The sequence below is a fragment of the Canis aureus genome, chromosome 26 (assembly GCF_053574225.1).
Source record: "Canis aureus isolate CA01 chromosome 26, VMU_Caureus_v.1.0, whole genome shotgun sequence".
NCBI classification, from domain to species: domain Eukaryota; kingdom Metazoa; phylum Chordata; class Mammalia; order Carnivora; family Canidae; genus Canis; species Canis aureus.
The window spans coordinates 34,925,248-34,947,215 of NC_135636.1; the positions used below are offsets into that span (position 1 = coordinate 34,925,248).

A 21,968-nucleotide genomic window follows, 5' to 3' on the forward strand; every position below is an offset into this window, starting at 1 on the left:
CATTCTGTGAGGGTGGACCCAAGTAACAGGTCATGAATTTGTGAAAACCCACTTGTCTTTACCTGAATTCTTCAGGTAGACTCCACTCTTATAATCAAGATTACCTGAAGTGGTTCTGTACCTTGAAAATAAACATGCCCTTTCCCAGTCTCATCAGAGACATATGGACAGAGAGCTTTCTCACCGCCATCCTTCCATGTGGGCAGACGACAGACATTCCGGCACATGGCCACAAAACTATAAAAGTAGTGCTCCAGGCTCTCATCCGATTTCTTGTCTAAACGGGAAATGATGCGGAACTGTGTCCAGTCAAAAGTTTTCTTTTCTTGATCATAAACAACCCCGAAGGAGGACACTGCTCTGTAGAAGTCTGCTTGCTCTCTTCTAGTCCACCTTGGGATTTAATCAGAAAGGGAGAGTGAGCTCTTGTCCCTTAAAAAAAAAAAAAAAGCCAACAACTCCTTACTGAGTGCCTACTAGGAGAGTCCATGGAGTCAAGAAAGCAGGTAGGCCTGGTGTGACTACTTTATTATTTTTATTTAAGTTAAATTGGGCTGAGAGGCTTATAACAAAAACAGCCTTTCATCCTACCTCCACTTTCAAATCTCTCAACTTGTTCTTCCAGTATTTACCTAAGTCACATGTGCAGACTTCCTATCTCTTAATTCATTAATTTTAGAGATTACTTAAAAGTCTATTTCTACTTGTGGGAGATGAAGATTTTAAGATACTATATATGCTTATGTGAGGGGTTCTGGGGCACTGTACTCTACATCCCCAGAGGGAGTCCAGGTCAGGAGTAGGGTGAGAGGCTCAGTGAAGGAGTGAGAAGCAGAGAAGAAGGGTTTAGGTTCTTTTCTTCGGAGCTGTGAAAGATGGGAGACATATTTTCTCTGAATTACCAAATTTCATGAAGCCAGAAGGTATACACAGAAGTGGATTTGCTATTTTTTCTATTTGGCATTCTTTTAATTCACTGGATGTTGCATCAGAAGGATAGATAGAAGTCTCAAAGAACTACAGCTTTGTTTCTTTCTGGTGGCATTGTTCCTAGCTTGTGTGGTCCTTCTGTCGCCATTTTTAGGATAACTCTCAGATGGGCAGGTTACTCCTGATAATTTATCCTCTCCTTTTGGGCTGGCATTTTATAGTACTTGGTGCTCTCTCAAAGGCTTGATAAGAACTAGTTGCTATAATATGGCAGCTTCGATGCACACTATTCACTTTGGTACTAAAAAACATGGTCTAGGGGCACCTGTGGTTCAGTGGTTGGTTGTCTGCCTTTGGCTCAGGTTGTGATCCCAGAGTCCTGGGATGGAGTCCCACATCCGGCTCTCTGTAGGGAGCCTGCTTCTCCCTCTGCCTATGTCTCTGCCCCTCTCTCTGTCTCATGAATAAATAAATAAAATCTTAAAAAAAAAACAAAAAACAAAAAAAAAACATGGTCTGACATATGCTAATTTTAAACATTTCCAGGGATTGGGGTCCAACCTAAGGAAGAGGATTCAAGTTGGAAAATCACAGAAGTCTGGGAATTGTGAACAAAAGGGTTTCCTAGATCTCATCATCAACTTCTCAGGCAGCATGACAACACCATCACTGGAGGCTGGACTGAATTAATTCTGGAGACCCCCTAACTTCACAACGAGAACATTAAGTACATTTGGTCTATCTTCAGCACTCTCTTGTCAACCTTTACTCACTCGCAGCTCTGTATGCCCTATGGCCACGGACTTTTACCTCTTTTGAGCTTCCTTGTTGATGAGATCCATTTCTGAGGTTCTCCTGAACATCTCTTCTTGGACCCAGTATCCTTGGTTACCTGGTCCTAGGATTTCTGGTCGGCAGAGTTCCTTGCGGTTACAGCGCTGGTACACGGTGACCAGACGCCTGAGACGAGCCGTGAGAGCAGATGAAACTGGCCAGGGTGATTTGTCTGGGTCGGAGCCATCCTGGGCTTCAAACATCAGTGAGGATATTAGTATTTACAAACAGAACCAAAACAAAGGTGGCTTTTTTTTTTTTTTTTTTTTTTTTTAAGTAAAAACACAGCTGACTCAAGGACCCAGTCATTCAGTTCAGGAGCTAGGCATAGCTGGAAGGGCTGAAATTCTGCTTTAGAAACATCTTTAGGTTATAGATGGCTCTGTCATCTCTCACAAAAAAAATGCATCTGTCCCTGGGGGCAGAACCAATCTGAGGACCTTGTGCTAAGGCATGGGAACAAGCAGACCCCCCCATGGCCTTCTCCAGATAGAACTATGGGCTTTTGTGTAGCTGGGTCTTCCAAATGCCAAGGACTTTATTAAATTTGAATTCAGAAAAAGCAAGCAAAAAAACAAGCCACATCAAACCAACCCTCCCTAACGTTTCATCCCCCCAAATAATTACATAAATAATAAATCAATGAAACAACTCCTTTTTTCTCTCTCTGACTCCATCCTGACCTCAGGTATCACTGGTCTCACTTCTGAATTTCAACAACAGGTGGCAGAAGCTTGCCAGAGCCACAGTAAAGCTTGGTGTGTGACTCCAGGAGAGTTTGATGAAGGTCAACTTGGCTTTTTAAAAGAGCCTCCTTAAAAAAGCACATTTCTATTACATGTAAGCTCCAGGATAACTACAAGGAGGGACCTTACTTTTCTTTGCCTTCAGAAGGACACAGTCTCACCTGCCCGGCTGTCATCTTTCTTTTCGCCAAAAATGCCATCACCTCCATCACTGGAGCTCTCCTAGGGACAAATGAAGTCATGCCATCAGCAAAGCTGCAGCCCAGGACAAGTCAGCTCAGACAGCCACCATACAGCAGGAGCTCTCTCCTGAACCATGAACACCTTGAAGACCTAAATCATCCAGTCAATAAAAATCTTACTTGTGCAGTTTTAAAAGAACCAGAAAGCAGTTTATTTAAAATAAGCATTTTTAACTAAAACTGTATGGAATGATTCTGTCTGCAGAGAATTAGCTGAAAGAACGATGAGCTGGCATGCTCTCCCAGGCAATTATATTTTACAAGCACTATTTTAGCTGTGAATTTAAATATTTGCCTTACCATCATCTCTTGCAATTTAATACTGTCATTTCACAAAGGTTGTGCCTGCATTTTAGGTTTTGGTTTTTTTTTTTTTTTTTTTTTCTGTGAAAAAGTATCATGTTCATATTCATTACGGTTAGCTTGCTTCACAGCAACAGATGCTCTTGTCCTAAAACGTGACTGCTCCAGACATGAGACCTGATGGTGCAAAACCCCCAGGAATTTAAAATTAAAATCACAACTGAGGCTCCAAGTGAATCTGGAGTAATTTCACAGGCACAGAGCTTATCCAAGTTGGAGCGTTAGTCAAACTGGCTCTAGTGGATTCCTTTACAAACCCTTTCTTGGTCTCAGGAAGGGAACTCTGAAAGCTCTTTATATATAAGGTGCGTGGGAGAGTTTAGGGGTGGGAGAAGAGTGTGCTATTTTTGACTGGACTCCATTTTTAACATGAAAACTTACTGTCCTTTTGATTAGCATCTTTTGAATGACAGAAGAGAATAATCCCAGGACTCAAGACTTTGGCCATTAAAAAAAAAAAAGACTTTGGCCATATTAGGGAGAGTCAGATGAGACTAAGGATCAATAATCTGTGTTCTGCAGGCTGTTTTTATGTGGCTCTCAAGCTAAGAACAGTTTTTCACACCTTTGTAGGGGAGAAGAAAAAGAGGAGGAAAGGGAAGAAGAAAACGGGGAAACAGGAGAGTGAAAAGAACATGCTACAGGCTGTGTGTGGCCCCAGGCCCAAGATATTCACTATCTGGGCCTTTACAAATAACATCTGATGTCTCCTAGAAGAGTGCACACAGCCCAGAGACCAGGAATCTTGGTTCAGTAGGAATGGAGAGACACCTATGATTGGCAATAGTCAAAATTCTAACCATTCTCTTAGGCCCCTAATACCGTGGAAGGGGCTGAAAGAGAAAACCGTGAAAGGGCAGAGAGGAGCAGGGGCACGTTTTCTTTCTTACAAAATAGTGATAATAGAGAACTCTGTGAAATCTTTTACGTGGCTTATCTCACTTAGCTCTCAGAATCACCTCACGAGGTAGAAACTATAATACTCCTAAGTTTACAGATGTAGAAAACAAGCCCTAGAAAGGTTCTGTAACTTATCCAAGGTCTTTCAGCTATCAAGTGGCAGAGCTGGGTTTCAGACACAGTAGGGGGCTGATGACAGCTCTTATACTTTCAAACACTTCAAACATCCTAAAAAGGGCCAAACAAGAGTCTGGATCGAAGTTTTGTTTTGGAAAGTGAAACATATTTAGAATTGGGGAATACCGGGTTCAATCCCTTTCCCTCAGCCCAAACGGTTTCCTGCCATCTAAGTCGAGGAGCTAGCATCCTCAGTGTGATCTATTGTACCATTTTAGAATGGCACTTAACTATGCCACCTCATCTTCTCCCACTATTTAGGTAGTTTAAAAAGTAAGCAAAAAACTACCAACCGTGCCCTACATCCTTTCCTGCCACTGACATTTTTGAGTATCCTTACAGTATCTACAAAGATCCTTCGAATGCTGAAATGTATAATTATAGACACTTTCAGACTGAGAAATGTTCTACAGTTTACCAAATGGAGCATTGAGGCGCCAGAGCCACCCCGCTCCTTATTACATTGATGGGTGGCACCCCAGATCCACACAGCAGTTCTCAGCTGGGTGTGAGGCAGACACAGGACATGAAGGTTTCCCTTCCAGTCCCTCTAACAGTCTAACAGTTTCTGTTGCTGCAGTTTGTAACAGGAATAGCCTCAGGCAGCCCCTTGAGTAAGGTGAGATCCTGGTATCGGCAAGTGTCTTTCTCTGCCTGCTCTCTCTTGGAAGCACTTCCTCTCTCTTGAAATGACAGAATGGAGAAGACCTGGCTCATTCATAGCCCAAGTGAAAAAGATGTCATAACCTTAGTTAATAATCAACGTAAAGTGAGCGTGTTACATGCAGCTGTAGTGGCAGGCTGGGGACACAGGAAGCACAAGGAAAACCCTGCATCTGAGGTATGCAGCTTAATGTTTACTATTTCATTGTTTGGTCTTCCAGGTTATGAACTGATTGGAAAGAAATATGCATCTTAGAGGAGGTGTGAATTTGTCATTTCAGCATGAAGGGTCTCAGAAAGTGCTGACCACAAGAACCTCAAAACAAAGGAAACTGAAAACACAACAAGAACAACACCACCACAAAGGAAACGGATTGGTTACATGGGAGCACACGGGAGCAATTTCTCCATCTGGAGCATGCATGTGGTTTGCAGTCTGATGGTCCGTGGTTCTTTTTTTTTTTTTTTTTTTAAGATTTTATTTATTTATTCAAGAGAGACAGAGAGAGAGAGAGAGAGAGAGAGAGAGAGAGAGGCAGAGGGAGATGTAGGCTCCATGCAGGGAGCCTGATGTGGGACCCAATCCCAGGTCTCCAGGATCACGCCCTGGGCTGAAGGCGGCGCTAAACCATTGAGCCACCCAGGCTGCCCACATCAACTGTCATTAATGTAAAACTCAAGGATTTTATTATGGAAAGATCACAGGGCGTAAAAAAAGACTGAGTAGGGGAGACATTGCTCTTGTGTCCTCTAGTCAGTAGGACTTTTTTTGAAGCTAATAGACTATTTCAGCTTCCTTCTCTCTAGAATAGGATAAGAATAATGCCTAACTGAAGAGGAAATATGCTTTGTTAGCTTAGAAGTACTTTACACTCAAATATTATTACTATTTGAGTTTAGAAAACCCTCAAACTCTGAACTTGTAAGAATAGAATAACCGTTCACTTCTTAACTGAATTTTTCTTATGATGAGATTTAGACCATTTTAGGTATTAAGTTTTTCACAAGAGTTTTTCCAAGTTCACTCTGGTTTTGACTTCACCCTCCATTTACAGACCTTCTGTTTCAGAGAGCACCTGTAGCAGGCATGGCTGCAGAGCAAGGATGACTTGCTGATTAGAAGATGTGATGGGGGGCAGCCCAGGTGGCTCAGCGGTTTAGCGCCGTCTTTAGCCCAGGGCCTGATCCTGGAGACCCGGGATCAAGTCCCACATCAGGCTCCCTGCATGGAGCCTGCTTCTCTCTCTGCCTGTATCTCTGCCTCCCTCTCTCTATGTGTCTCTCATGAATGAATAAATAAAATAAAATAATTTAGAAGATGTGATGGTACTTGTAAAAGGTGGGCCACTAGTACCACTGTTTCAGTTAAAAGAGCTTTTACTCTCTCTATATCATATCAGGTTTGATACAGAGAGATTTTGTTTACAATTCAAGGCTTCAGACTATTTCCAACACAAGTGAACTTTTAGACTGTTTTAGAAAGTCTCTGCATATTCATTGCCTCCAACTGCAATGCAAAATCTGTAACTGTTTACCAAAGTTCTACTGGTATTAGAACGGGGGGGGGGGGGGGGGAGGAGTAGACTAGATCATCTCAAGTGTCCCATCTAACTCTGACATTCTGATTCTCTGACCCACACATCTTAGGAGGACAACTATTGTGAGCTCTGAAAGGCAGCAGCAGAACAGTGAGGATATGGAGATGATGCAATATAGAGAAAGGCAGAGGAACTAGGGGTACTTCACCTGAAAAGACACTTAAAGACATGAAGGTAGCAAGCTGGCCTCAAGAATTTAAAATCCTATCAGAGAGGAGAGAAAGAACAGTTTTGTTCTTTGCACCAGAAGAAAACTAAACAGAATCTAGGAAACTCACTGGGAGCTAGATTTCTGGAACAGTGTAAGGAAGTTTCCTTGGAACCCAGCACGTTTTTCTTCTTCTTACCACGGACTCCCAGAATTACCTAAACCTACCTGGAATGACCTCTGACGGCAAGGCTGCAGAGGGGATAGGACATTCAGAGACCACTCAGACACGTGTTAGTACTCTCTGCAATACTGGGATTGTGCCAATCTACTAACCATTCCCCTGTCTGTGCCCAGGTCTGTTTAATTCAGGGGAATTTGCCTAGTTACAGATGAAACAGGCTCTTTGGGCATCTTTAACCCTGCCTGCTGATCTGCCTGAGAATAGAACTGGAAGAAGCAAATACCCAACCAGTATCTCTGGGGTTGGGGTAGGAGGTATGGGATGGGAGGGAAGCAGACTGGGTTCAAATGTTGGCTATTTCTCTACATTTGTTATTTTAGCACATGGATTAGAAGTCAAGCTTAATCTATTTATAATTTGTCTACCTCAAAATCTGGGAGAAGCCACTCCCCATTCCCATTCCATCTGCTTTTGATTATATTCTATAGCCCAGGTTTTTGGGATTTCAAAATCAAAATAAATAATAGAGGCATTAATTTCAGAAATGAATAAAATGTAGTTCCGGAGGTATTTAACCCTACTGTAAAAAAATGAGTTATTTTACGATTCTGCTACAACCCCTTCGGTGCCCAGATCTCTTGAGATCAAAGACAGATCAGTTAAGTGTATAAACCTGACTGTGAACAGCTTTCAGAGTCGGGCTGGCCTGTAGTTGGTATGTGGCTGCCTTTCCATAGAAGTGACATGTATGTGCAGCTGAAATACTTTCTACTTCCTTGACTATGAAAATAATACTTCATTAGAGAACATAATACCAGAATGTCTAGAAAATATCTAGCCTGAACTCTATCCTCTGGTAGCTGTGAGAATTTGACAAAGCCCTTTAAAGTCCCCGAGCCTGTGTCTCCAGCCCTCCAATGAGAGCAATGACACTGGAAGTGCTTACTGTACTCAGTCGAGGTGAGGATCAATGGAAACAAATGGAAAAGGTGCTGTGGAAAGAGTAAAGTTCTGTTAAGTATAAGGTATTACTTTCATTTCTCTGGTACTTGAGTTCCGTCTAAGGAAAAACATATCCCAAATTTCAGACAAAAGGAGTAACAGGATAAGCTTAGGGACCTGAATGGCAGAACCTGGATTTCAACTGTCGACATCAGAACCCAACTTCCTTTAGGTCAGGGTCAGAAGTTTCACACTGACTTGCTTCAATCCAATGCTTCTCAAACCATGGGGAGATACGGAAACATATCTTTGAACAATAATTATTTCTTACTTTAGGGGAAGTGATGTCATTGTTACTGTTAGAGGAATCAGAGCTGATAGAAGCCAAAGTAAATACCACACATTCTCTCAATTAGAACCAAAAGAAAAGAATTGATAAACTTTTGGGTGATGATGACGAGAGGATGAGAGATCCTGGCGATGAACTCAGTTGGGGAAAACTGTACAGTAACCTCTGGGATTTAGAATCCATGAATTCTACCAGATTCATTTGCTCCATAACTCAAAGCCAGAGAACATGTGTGGTCAAATGGTGCTGGGGCCCTGGTAAGGTTTCAGTCTGCTTATGTAAAGCCCCAGAAACTCATTCATAACATGCAATGCAGACTTCTGCTTCTGGGATGATGCACATTTCCCTATTTCTTACTCTAAGCACAGTTAAAACCTCTGGACTTTGTATGTGAAGCAGACAAAAGAAGACTCTGAAAGGTGAAGAGAAGGCAAACCAACTAGGGACTTTGGGACCTAAGGAATGACACAGTGGTGAGTTCCACGGGTTTTCTTTTTGACCCCATATATCCTAGATTTGGAGAAAAAGAAGCTGGCTATAGAAATGCCAAAGGGTGCAGACAAAACAAACAAACAACCCCAACAAAAGCCTGCTCTCTTTAGCAAAGGACCAGGAAGAAAGCAGGTTAGGAGTACACAAAATGTTATGACAATAACCACTATACTCCAGCCAACAACACAAAAAACTAGCTCAACAAATCCATGCCAGCAAAGGCCAAGTGGAGAATCTAGACCTCTACCTTCACCAGGCTATAACAGGGCACACCATGCCCCTGCTGGGTAGTATCAATAAGGCAAGTAGAGAGCTGGGACTTTCATCCCTAAGAAGAAGTAATGAGTTCCCCCCATCCCCACCCACGGTGTCAGCAAACACCATGGGGGAGCTGAATTTCCACTCCTGTTCAGCGATAATGAGAAACATTCCCCTCAAGTATCATTGGGGGCTGATGGAAATGTGAACTTCTACTCCTACCTGGTAGCAACAAGGTAATACCCAGCCCCTACCCACTCCCCTGCAAGAGAGGCATCAGAGGTAGTCAGCAAAAACAGAACTTTTAACTAAGATCCTGAGTCTTACAATAAAATACCAAAATGTCCAGATTTCAGTAAAAACAAAAAACAAAAAAACCCCCACCACTTATCATACTAAGAAACAGGAAGATATCAAACTGAATGAAAAGACAATAAATGCTTACCACTGAATGACAGAAATCTTGGAATTTGAAATAAGGATTTAAAGTCGCTCATCAATGAGCAACTTTGAACATGCTCGCCACAAATGAAAAAACAAAATCTCAGCAAAGAAACAAAGATCCAAAGAAGAACCAAAAAGAAATTTTAGATTTGAAAACTATAATAACCAAAAACAACCTTAAAAAACAAAACAAGACAGTGACACCTGGGTGGCTCAGTGGCTAAGCATCTGCCTTTGGTCTCCCAGGACTCTGGAATCAAGTCCCGCATCCGTCTCCCTGTGTGGAGCCTGCTTCTCCCTCTGCCTATGGCTCTGCCTCTCTCTCTCTCCTTGTCTCTCATGAATAAATGAATAAAATCTTAAAAAAAAAAAAAAAGACAAAAACCAACTCAATCTCAATGGACAGTCTTAACAGCAGAATGCAGGAGAAAAAGAAAAAATCAGAGAACTTGAAGACAGAAAAATAGAAAGTACCCAATGTAAACAACAGAGAAAAACATTAAAAAAAAATAGAGTATCAGAGACCTGTGGGACTGTAACAAAAGTTCTAATGTTCTTATCATCAGGCTCAGAGGAAGGGGGAAAGAAAGGGTTTGAAGAAATAATAGCTGAAAACTCTCCAAACTTTGGCAAAAGACTTAAATCTACAGATTCAAGAATCTGAGAAAATTCCAAACAGGATGAAGTAAAAGAAATCCACACACAAAAAAACCATGGTTAAGTTTCTGAAACATAAAGACAAAGAAAAAAAATCTTTTTTTTTTTAATTTTTTTAAAATTTTATTTATTTATGATAGTCTGAGAGAGAGAGAGAGGCAGAGACACAGGCAGAGGGAGAAGCAGGCTCCATGCACCGGGAGCCCCACGTGGGATTCGATCCCGGGTCTCCAGGATCGCGCCCTGGGCCAAAGGCAGGCGCCAAACCACTGCGCCACCCAGGGATCCCAGAAAAAAAATCTTGAAAGCAGCAAGAGAGAAAGGATTCCTTACCTACAGGGGAAAAACAACTTGAATGACAGCAAATCTCTCATCAGAAAGCATGGAGAAAGTGGCACAATTCTTTCAAGAGCAGAAAGAAAAGAACTGTCAACCCAGAATCCTGTATCCAGTGAATATACCCTTCAGGAATGAAGGGGATATTAAGACATTCTCAGACAAAGAAAAGCTAAGAGAAATGTCAATTGGAGCCACTCTAAAAGAACGGCTAAAGGAATTTCTCTAAAGAAGAAACCTTGGAACACCATAAAGAAGAAAGAATCCGGTAAACAAAAATACAAGTAAATACCAGAGACTCTCCTTCTCCTCTTTACTTTTCTAAATTATACTGATACATGCAGCAAAAGTTGAACATTGTCTGATATGGTTTTTTTTTTTAAAGATTTTATTTATTTATTCATGAGAGAGAGAGAGAGAGAGAGGCAGAGACATAGGCAGAGAGAAGCAGGCTCCATGCAGGGAGCCTGATGTGGTTCCCAATCCTGGTCTCCAGGATCATGCCCTGGGCCAAAGGCAGGTGCTCAACTGCTAAGCCACCCAGGCATCCCGTCTGATATGGTTCTAAATGTATGTGGAAGAAATATTTAAGACCATTATATTAAAAATGAGGTGAGGGTAAAAAGATAAAACTAGTAGTAAGGTTTCTATACTCCACTTGAACTGGTGAATGATCATACCAGTGTGCTGTGATACTTTATGTATATATAATAAAATATCTAGAAGAACCACTAAAAAAGCTGTTAAAAAACAATACAGATAAGAGATAAAGAAAAAAGGAATCATAAAAATGTTCAAGTAACCCAGAGAAAATACAGGAAAAAGAAAACAGATAATAAAAAAAAATCGGGAAAATAATAACATATCAGACTTAAGCCTACTGTCTGAATAATTACATTAAATATTAAGGGCTGAATGCACCAACTCAATACCAGAGATTGGCATAATGCATTAAAAACTGTGACCCAACTTTATGCTGTCTTTATAAAACTTACTTCAAGTATAACAATAAAAGAAGGCTGAGAGTAAAAGAATAAAAAAAGTTCTAAGATGCAAACATTAACAGAAGGAAATCAGAAGTAGCTATATTAATGTGAGATAAAGTGTGCTTCAGAACAGAGCAAACCATCAGAGGTAAAGATGGACATTACATAACGATAGCAGAGTCAATCTACCTAAGAACATACCTAAATGTGTATGCACCAAACAACAGAGCTGCAAAATATATATGTGAAGCAAAAACTGATACAAATGAAAGGAGAAACAGACCAATTGATAATTTTATTGGAGACTTTATTTTTTTATTTTATTTTATTTTTTTTTATGATAGTCACACACACACACACAGAGAGAGAGAGAGAGAGAGAGAGGCAGAGACACAGGCAGAGGGAGAAGCAGGCTCCATGCACCGGGAGCCCGACGTGGGATTCGATCCCGGGTCTCCAGGATCGCGCCCTGGGCCAAAGGCAGGCGCCAAACCGCTGCGCCACACAGGGATCCCTATTGGAGACTTTAATACTCCTCTCTCAACAACTAATGAAACAACCAGACAGAAAATAAGCAAGGATACAGAAGAACTCAACATTATGAACCAACATGATCATTTATGCGATTATGTCAACCTAATTGTACCCAACAACAGCACAATACACACTGCTTTTCAAGTGCCCATGGAGCATACATCAAGACAGACCACGTCCTAGGCCACAAAGCAAACCATAACAAATTTAAAACAACTGAAATAATAGTTTGTTCTCTGAACACAACAGAATCAAACTAGAAAGACAAAACAGAAAGATAATAGAAAAATCTCCAAATACTTGGAAACGAAATAATACATGTCTAATGATCCATGGATTAAAGAGGAAGTCTTAAGAGACATTTTTAAAGAATACATTAAATTGAATGAAAATGATAATACAACATAGCAAAATTTGTGGGACGTAGCTAAAGTACTGATGAGAGGGAAATTTACAGCACTGAATGTATCTACTAAACAAGCAGGAAAGTCTCAAAATGGTAACTTAAGCTCCACTCCAAAAATCTAGAAAAAGAAAAGGAAAATAAAACCAGGGCAAGCAGAAGGGAGGGAATAATAAAGTGTAGAAATCCATGAAATTTATTAATTTTTAAGATTTTATTTATTTGCGAGACAGAGCAAGATAGCATGAGCAGGGGGAAGAGGTAGAGGAAGAGGGAAAAGCAGGTTCCTCGAGCAGGAAGCCCAACGTGGGACTTGCTTCGAGGACCCCAAGCTGAAGGCAAATGCTCAACTGACTGAGCCATTCAAGCGCCCCTAAATCAATGAAATTTAAAAGAGAAGATGATGAATTGAAACAAAGAGGTGATTATTCAAGAAGATAAAGTAGACAAATCTCTAGTAAGACAGATTAAAAAAGAGAGAGAGAGAGAGAGAGAGAGAAGATACAAATGACCAGCACCAGAAGGAAACAGGAACGGCACTACAATTCTGTGATCATCAAGAGGATAAGACGATACAATGGAACAACTCAACACACAAATCTGACAACTGAGATGAAATAGACCAAATTCCTTGAAAAACACAAACTTATCACAATTTACTCAATATAAAATCGAGAATTGGTTTCATAATTTAAAAACTATCTCAAAAAGGAATCTCCAGGCTGGTTTCACTGGAGAATTCTACTAAACATTAAAAAAATTAATACCACTTCTAGACAATCTCTATCAGAAAATAGTTGGATGGAATATCCAATTTATTTATATAGCTAACATTACCCTAATATCAAAAGCAGACAAAGACAGTACTGAAAGGCAACTATAGATAGACCAATATCCCTCATGAATATAGATATAAAAATCCTTAACACAATATTAACAAATAGAATTCAATAAGAATTATACATCATGACTGAGTGGATTTTATCCCAGTTTATCCAGGGATGCAAAGCTGATTCAATATTTGAAAATCAATGTAATCTACCATATTAATAGGCTAAATAAGAAATACCACATGATCATAACAATTGATGCAAAAAATGCATTTGACAAAATTCAACATCAATTCATGATAAAAATTCTCAGAAAACAGGGATACAGGGGAATGTTGCATCTTCGATAAACACCTACAAAAAACTCAGACCTAACATTATATTTAATGATGAAAGACTGAATGTCTTCCTCCTAAGATCAGGAACAAGGCAAGAATGTCTGCTCTCAGCATTCATTCAACACAGTCCTGGAAGTTTTAGACAGTGCAATATGGCAAGAAAGAGAAATACAAGGCATACAGATTAGAAAAGAAGATATAACACTACCCATCTTTGCAGATGACAGGGTTGTTGATATAGAAAATCTCAAAATACCTTAAATTGAAATTGCACTGAGCAAGTTTGCAGGATATAAGATAAAGCAGAAATAGAACCCCATTTACAATCACACCAAAGAAAATGAAATACTTAGATATGAATCTACAAACATGTACAGAAATTATGTGCTGGGGACACCTGGGTGGCTCAGTGGTTGAGCATCTGCCTTTGGCTCAGGTTGTGATCCCAGGGTCCTGGGATCAAGTTCTGCATCAGGCTCCCCATGGGGAGCCTGCTTCTCCCTCTGCTTGTGTTTCTGCCAGTCTTATGAATAAATAAATAAAATCTTAAAAAAAAAAAAAAAAAAAAACTGTGTGCTGAAAAACTATAAAATAGTGATGAAAGAAATCAGATATCAAAATCGAAATAAATAGAGAGATATGTAGTAAGGTTCAATATAGTAAAGGTCAATTCTCCTCAAAATGATATATGGATTTAATGCAATTCCTAGAAGATCCCAGCAAGAACTTTTGTAGATATAGATAAAAGTATTCTAAAATTTATATGGAAAGGCAGAGGAACAAAAGCTAAAACATTTTTGAAAAAGTGGGAGGAATCAGTCTACCCAACTTTAAGATTTGTGATATAGCTACATTAATTGATACTACATGCTACTGGCAGAGGAGTAGACAAACAGAAAAAAAGGAACAGAGTAAAGAACCCATAAATAGATCTACACAAATACGCTCAATTGATATTTTGACAAAGGTGCAAAAGTAATTCAATGTAGAAAAGAGAACTTTTTAAAACAAATGGTTCTAGAGCAATTGGACAGCAACAGGTTAAAAAAAGAACCTTAATCTAATTCTCTCCATTTACATGAAAACTAACAAAATGGACCACAGACTTACATGTTAAACTAAAAAACTTTTAGTAGAAAACACAGAAGAAAACTGTTGATATCCACAGATAGGCAGAGTTCTTACACTTAAAACCAAAAGCATGACCCATAAAAAGAAAAATTAGTACTTGAACTTTTACAAAATTAAAAACCGTTGTTCTGTGAAAGATAATGTTAATAGGATAAAAAGATAAACTATAGGTGGAAGAATATACTTGCCAACCACATATCTGACAAAAGTCTGGTATCTGGAATATTTAAAGAACTTTCAAATAGCAACAGGAAAACAAAGAAACAATGCAATAAGAAAATGGGTAAAAGACATGAGGAAACGCTTCACTGGAGAGGCTTACAGATGGCAATTAAACCCATAAAAAGATGTTTAAACATCATTAGCTATTAGGAAAGTGTAACATAAAACCACAACTAGGTATCACTAAATACATATCAGAATGGCTCGATTAAGATCATAACCAGGAGCTAACAAAAGATGAGGAGAAAGTGGATCACTCCTATGCAGCTGGTGGGAATGATGACGGGGTATAGCCACAGTGGAAATAGCTTGGCAGTTTTTCAAAAAAAGTAAAACATGTAGCAACTGTATGACCCAGCAGTTGTACTCAGGGACATTTATCTCACAGAAATGGGAATGTGTGGTCACGCAAAATCTGTACACAAGTGTTTACGGAGGTATTTGTAATAGTCGAAAACTGGAGACAATGCACATATCCTGCACATGGATGGAACGGTCAAACTTGGACATCCACACCAAGGACTGCTACGCGGCAATGAAAAGGAGGGCATTACTGTTACAGAAAACAGACTGAAACACTCTATAGGGAATTATGCTGAGTGACAAATGCTAATCCCTAAGGGCCCCTTGTTGTTATGATTCCATTTAATAATATATATTCTTAAATTATTACTACATAATCTTAAGAGATAATCAAAATAACAAATTATAAAAGTGGAGAATAGGTTAGTGGTTGCCTCCGATTAAAAAGGAGGTGAAGGGCAGCCCGGGTGGCTCAGCAGTTTAGTGCCGCCTCAGCCCAGGGCGTGATCCTGGAGACCTAGGATCGAGTCCCATGTTGGACTCCCTGCATGGAGCCTGCTTCTCTCTCTGCCTGTGTCTCTGCCTGCCTGTCTCTCTCTCTCTCTCCCCTCTCTGTGTATTCTTATAAATAAATAAATAAAAAATCTTAAAAAAAAAAAAAAGGAGGTGAAGGGGGAAAGTGGATGTGGCTATAAAGGGCAACATGATGAATCTCTGTGGTCACAGAAACATCCTGTATCTTGACTCTAACAATGTTAGTATCTTGGTTGTGATACTGTACTATCATTTTGCAAAATGTTCCCATGGGAGGAAATAGGATAAAAGGCACAGGGGATCACTCTGTTTTATCTTACAATTGCATCTAAAATCTGCAATTATACCAAAATCAAAATTTTGACTAGAATAAAAGTGCAATGCAGTCTGTATGTTGACAATTTTATAATAAAACGCTGGGGAAAATGCAATGCAACTGCAGCATCGCAATCAAGCTCAAGCTTGACTGCCAAGAGGGGGATTTTTCTCGACACAGCACATGTGACTTACCATTTGCTTCTGCAGGCCATCTAACTTGTCTTCGGTGTTGTCTTCTTTATCCATATTGCCTCTAAATAAAAGCAAAATAAAAAGTTACCACACATCACCTAGGAACTATTTTGCAACCAGAATGCTTGCAAGAAGCACCCTCCCAAGCACTAACCAGAAGGAAAATTAGGATCCTTTTTCCCACAGGCCCCAAAATCTTGGTTTCTACCAGTGTTATAACTTCTACAGGCAAGGACCTCCACTCAATCAAGACTTCAGCAAGAGACACATGATCTACTCAGATAAGTTCAGAGGACAGCTGTCTGACAGTGATACTGTCATGGGCAAGGTCATTACTGCCCATTGAGAGTTACCTGAACATGGGCCTTTGATAAAAGAACAGACTCCAGAGACTGAGGCCTTTGCAAACCCAGCCAGTCCTGAAGCATTCCCAACCCCTTCCCCCAAGAGTGGAGTGAAGCTTTAGGCAGAATGCTTCATTTGGTGGCAGTCCCTTCCTCAGGAGAAAGCAGAGCTGCTATTGCCAGTAAGGGAGGGGATTTTACCCTTTCCCTGCAGACACCTACCTCAAGCTTAGCTGCCTAACACTTTCTGTGGGCTTAACTATTGCTGATGCCTATCTTTTTCATGATTTGTCCTCAAACTGACTTTGAAGTGCTCCTGTCTCAAATATTCTTATCATTGCAGCTCAGGTCCTGGAGGCAGTAGAATCTCTCCTACCTTAACTATCTCTCACTGCTTAACTATAGGAAGAACAGATGCCCCACATAAATGTAAACTTCATCTATATTCAGGTACCTTACCCACGTAGTGTTTTCCCCTACATCTACCAGTAGCATCACCATGCACTTGGGCTTCTGCTAACATTTCTCCAAGTGAGTCTTTATTATCTGCCCGGAGGAAATTTCTCTTTGGAGCAGAGAACTTTATAGTAGCTCAAGTGTTTATCACGGCTTAAAGACAGATGGAAAATGTATCTCACTCTTTTCTTGGCCTTAGCAAGTAGTCAGAAGCTCCTGGTAGTTAGGAGCTCCTGGTTAGGCCTGACCACAGCCCTAGGCAATGGAGAGCAGTATCTGCTACTTTAGGGGGAAGATCAGTTCAAAGCTTACCAAATACAAGCTAAGAGATACACATTATGTATTCCTTATATATATATTATCATATAAGATATACATAATATTAATATAACATTTAATATTTATTTATATATGTAAATATATATGATTATAATGTATATATATATTTTTAGAGCACCACAGTTTCTAGTTGTTTATTTAGCTTTCCAATAAATTTACAGATTTGGGGGTTGTGCCAACAGTAAGTAAAATTCAGCCAAAGGAGATACCTCCATATTTTTGCACACAATCCATAAATAAGGCCTAAATGCCACAGCCATCGAGCAGTGGCTCCTAATTCACCTTACTCATGGACAACACATTCTTAAATAATGCCAGAATTTCATCTGAGGCATTTCAAGGTCAGGAAGCCTGTTCTTGCAGTGCCTCTTAGCTTTCTGCCAGGTATGAAGGGTCTGAATTCTTCAAGAATCGTCTAACCAGACAAGGGACGAGTAGAGTAGGATGGTGGGCAGTTTGAGGAACCCATGAAGAACAAAACTGGTATTTGGTTCAAAAGAACAAAATTGGTATTTGGTATTTGGTTTAGAAGTCAAAGAAAAGGCCTGAGGCAGAATAGGATATAACCAATGCAGTAATTTTAGAAAGTAGTTCCAGCATGGCAAGATTTAGGGAAGATGCTAGGTTTGAGGAAGAGACAGTGAGAATGCTGGATATACATGGAAGGGGTCAGATTCATGGCATAACATGTCATATCACAGATGGCTCACCTTTCAGGAATGTCTGAGGTCCCATCCGTAACACCTTGTTCTGCAGAAAGGGACTTCTCATCTGGCATCCCGACTTTCTCCAGGAAGCAAAGTGCTGGGTCAGCTCGCATGGCATTGTACCTCTCATACCCTGATAGGGGTAATAAGAAATGTTAGAAGTCATGTTAGAATTCACAAAATCTATCCCAGACACTGTACAATCGTTTTGTTTCCCTTATTAAGTGAAAAATAAAACAAGAACACTATTTAAGAATAATTGAATCCTCTAAGAATTCCTATCAGAGGAAGATCCTTGAGCTAAAGTATATGCCTCTGAGTACTGTTTGACCAAAAATAAAAGCTTACGTAAATATTCTGTGTCCATGAAGAGACACAAGGTACAGATGCAATGCTCACTTGTTTACTTCTTTTGGATAGCAAAGGGAATCAGGCAAGTTGGTTTTGCAACTTTTCTTCATCCTCCACTTCTGGACACCTTGTTACCTTCTGAATGGGCCTTGTTTCTGATAGTCCAATTTTATCCCATGTCTTAGAAACAGAAACTGAACTAAGTGATGGATGCAGGGGATAAAATACAAGGAGATCTACTGTGGTTGTTAATCAGATTAAAAACAATCTACTGCCTCCATATTCACCCATTTGGTGTGAAATCCAAATCCACTGGCCAGGGCTTTGGAATTACCCCTACCACATCCCCAAAGTCAAACAGAGAATGAACATATTTGACTCAGAAAAGACCCCTGAAAGGGAGCCAAAACAATGAAATAACATCACTTTTACTTTGATAATGCCAGGCATGAGAATCTGTTATTATTTTATTGAGTCTAATATAACCTGATAATGAGCTAGTATTTGGTCACAGAAAAGATCCAAATCTTATTGTTAGAGCAAACTATCTTGGGGGAAGCGCTTTCAAGATCGTCAAAACCCTTTCCATGTTGCTCCCAGGAAACGAAGTCCATTTCCAGTATGTACAGAGAGCCCATCACAAGTGATGGAAATGCTGCACCTAAAACGAGAACCACCACGGGTGTGAAGAACAGACTGGATGTTACTTTGCTGGGTATTTCACTTCTGTGTGGGGTTTTGCTCCACATCGCTGTGGATGCAGTTCTATTCTCCACTCTGTAGGCAGCACCTGGTATTCTCTCTCTCTCTCTCTCTCTCTCTCTCTCTGAGGAGCTGCAGGTACTTTATCTTTTAATCCAAAATGACTCTTCTGTCATCTCAATGACAGGTGCTGTCCGCATGAGGCACATGGCAGGAGAAACTGCGATGCCTTATGCTCTTCTTTATTCACTATTTCTTAGGGTGATTATTTGATTACTGTTCAGTCTGTCTCATGAGATTGTGGGCTCCTTAGGAAAAGAATCTGGGTCTGTTTTATCTCATCATTACACATTCAGTAGCTAGTGTGGGGCCCAACACCATACATGCTTGACAAAAGATAAGTCAGTTTTGCCCAGATTCTCTTTCAATAATCGTTATAGAAAGATCTACACCCTCTTCCCGAATTCTACCACAACTTATGGCAAAACGGAAATGTTCTCAACTCTCCTGATGCCTTGAGGAAATTCCTGCCACTATCTCTAACTGCTGCTCCCCATGAAAAGAGGGGTGCTTCATCTGATAGGTGAGAAGTTGAAAGCCTTCTCCACCAGCCTTTTACTCCTGGGAGAGTGTCCTGCCTTCAGGTGCTCTGTGTTTGACAAGGGCATAAAGCAGGCCAGGCAAATTCAGCAGCCTACTACCTGGCTTTGCTTCTACTCCGCAGACTTTCTCTTATCTTGTGTGGATCCAGAGTCTAGACAGATTCTGCATTCCTATTTCTCAGTGAGCTATGAAGCTGGAAGCAAGGAAGAGTGACTGATTCAGTCCCCTAGGAAACCCCACCAACTGCCCTATAGAGTTGTCAGTGCTCTAAGAGCAATGCCAATAAATACATAGTAGATGACAGCCTTTGAAGGGTGTGGGCTGCTTACCTCTTTGGTCTAAAAGCTCCTTTCTAAGAATATAAACAAAAATACTAAACTCTTATCTTAATGAAAATTACAGAAATCTAGGCTGCCCTAGAGGGCCGTAGTCAGTCAATGCAACTGAGAGCCATTGAGAACCTCATTCAGAACAGGTTTGCTACAGAGCCCCTCCTGCTGTAAATAACCATAGGTACAGGTAATTCTTGCACAGAGGTCAGCTGAGAGGTGGAACCACGGGTATATCCTTCTGATCTAAGTAGGGCTGTAGCAGGCTATATCTGGGTTAGACTGAAGGAGCCCTAAAATTTCAGACAACAGATGGCTGTGTTTCTTAACAAAGAAAATGGTGGCAGTGTCACAGCTCATACTTAGGCCTCCATGGGATGGATGTGAGGCAGAGGGCTTCCTGACACAAATTCCTGGAAATTGAATACCAGATAGCTTCGCTTCCTGAAAATGTCACATCTCTACCAGCTGCTAGGTATCTGGGAGCCGTCACCTGGCAAGATCTGTTGTGGGGCTAAGTTATATAGGGGCGGTCAGGTGTGTTACCTAGATGAGGATAGGTCTAAGCTTATGCTCATGGAATGTCTGATGGGCAGCATCTAGTCCGGGGGAGGATGTTTTGGATTCTGGAAGACCCCAAGGAGGATGAGCCCATGAAGCCAACTACAGGCATTTATCCAATGCAGTCTGGGTAGATCCAATGTTACCATCCAACTAAACATGGCTGGTTTTGTGCAAGGGTAAGTCATGTGTACATGTGTGGTTTAGATCCAGTCCCCTAGCACTGGGTACAGAGGCCGGGTTGTCCCATCTTTACAGTATGTTTAAAGTCATCGTATGCTATAATCAGCCACTTCAGGCATCATGCACATGCCCTCAGCCCTGAATATGACTAGTACTGAGTTCACCTCAACTAGCAATCTGGGGGTATCTCATGGGATTAAAGACCTCACGGTGTGCTCAGGAAACACTCAGGAATCATTAACTTATACCCTCCTAAACTGCTTCATAGAGCAGAAGAGTTTTAGATATGGAAGTGACCTCAGACACATCTGGTTGACCCTTGAACATTCCTAATATAAAACGAAGAGAGATCAATTGATTAATCCCACTACCTAAACTTTGATCAAGGATGAAAAAGCAAGTAGATATGGTGCCGGTAATAACTTGCTTTTCCTTGGAGAGAAAAGGTCTTGAACTCCCTGAGAGTCCTGTCCTCTAACGTACTGTGAGGCTAGACTGTTAGCCACATCTTCCTCATGAATTATACCTATCATCGTTGTGTGAAGACCCTCTTTATCCCAAACCATCCTTCTTTCCTTAAAGACCTTTTGTAAGATATTGATTTCACCATACCAGGTCTTAAGATGTTTGGTTTTTGGCTGTGGTTAGCACTTGCCTGGCATACCCTGCTTTACTCCTTCCGTGGCAACTGCATTCTATCTTCCACTTCTTCTTCTCTTCCATGTCTCCATCTATTTCTCAGGAGTATGTTCTTCTATCTCTGCTTCCCTGGGCTAGTCAAAGAGCCTTTTCTTGCCCTCCTTTCTTGGAGGGGCTTGTTTCCTTTTTCTGTGCAGTCATTAAAAACCCAGTCTATCCCTCTGGTTTGCTGTCCCACCAGTGAGCTTTCAGCTCTGGCTTTAAGTGACCTCTTCATTTGGGGATTTTCCTTTATCTGTTTCATGTGCAGCTAGGTAGTTTCACATTATTGTCCTAACCCACTCAGGCTTTTGTGCTGAGTCAGAGGAGGGACGGAGCAGAAGCATGTAGATTCTATCTGCCCTATTGCTGGGACTTCTCATCTTGTCCCTTTTCCACATCACGTTCTCTCCACCAATGATGTGGTCATGTACCCTAAAACTACCACTGAAATGAGACACAGGATCAATGGATTTTCTTGCACACATGTTCAGATGCTCTGAATCTGGCTGTCTCTGGCAATTTGTCTTTAGGTTCTTTCCCAAATTAAATGAAACCAAGCTTTGGGTGCACTGTGGTTGCTTGTGCTTAAAAGAGAGGTCACATGTTTCTTCTTCCCACTTCAGAGCTGAGTTCCAGCCCTGCACTGTCCAAAAGAGGT

The 21,968-nt window shown here is 40.7% G+C and overlaps 1 protein-coding gene across 5 annotated transcripts in view; it reads right to left on the reverse strand.

The window, feature by feature from the left end:
* CHD6 (chromodomain helicase DNA binding protein 6) overlaps positions 1-21,968 on the reverse strand; it is a 203,915-nt gene that overhangs the window by 20,785 nt on the left and 161,162 nt on the right. For all 5 annotated transcript variants that reach the window (XM_077873187.1, XM_077873189.1, XM_077873188.1 and 2 more), the window contains 5 exons: positions 17,904-18,033; positions 16,055-16,115; positions 2,672-2,732; positions 1,741-1,957; positions 185-393 (listed from right to left, as the gene is read on the reverse strand). In XM_077873187.1, the coding sequence (XP_077729313.1) occupies positions 185-393; positions 1,741-1,957; positions 2,672-2,732; positions 16,055-16,115; positions 17,904-18,033 (678 nt within the window). The remainder of the gene's footprint in view (positions 1-184; positions 394-1,740; positions 1,958-2,671; positions 2,733-16,054; positions 16,116-17,903; positions 18,034-21,968) is intronic.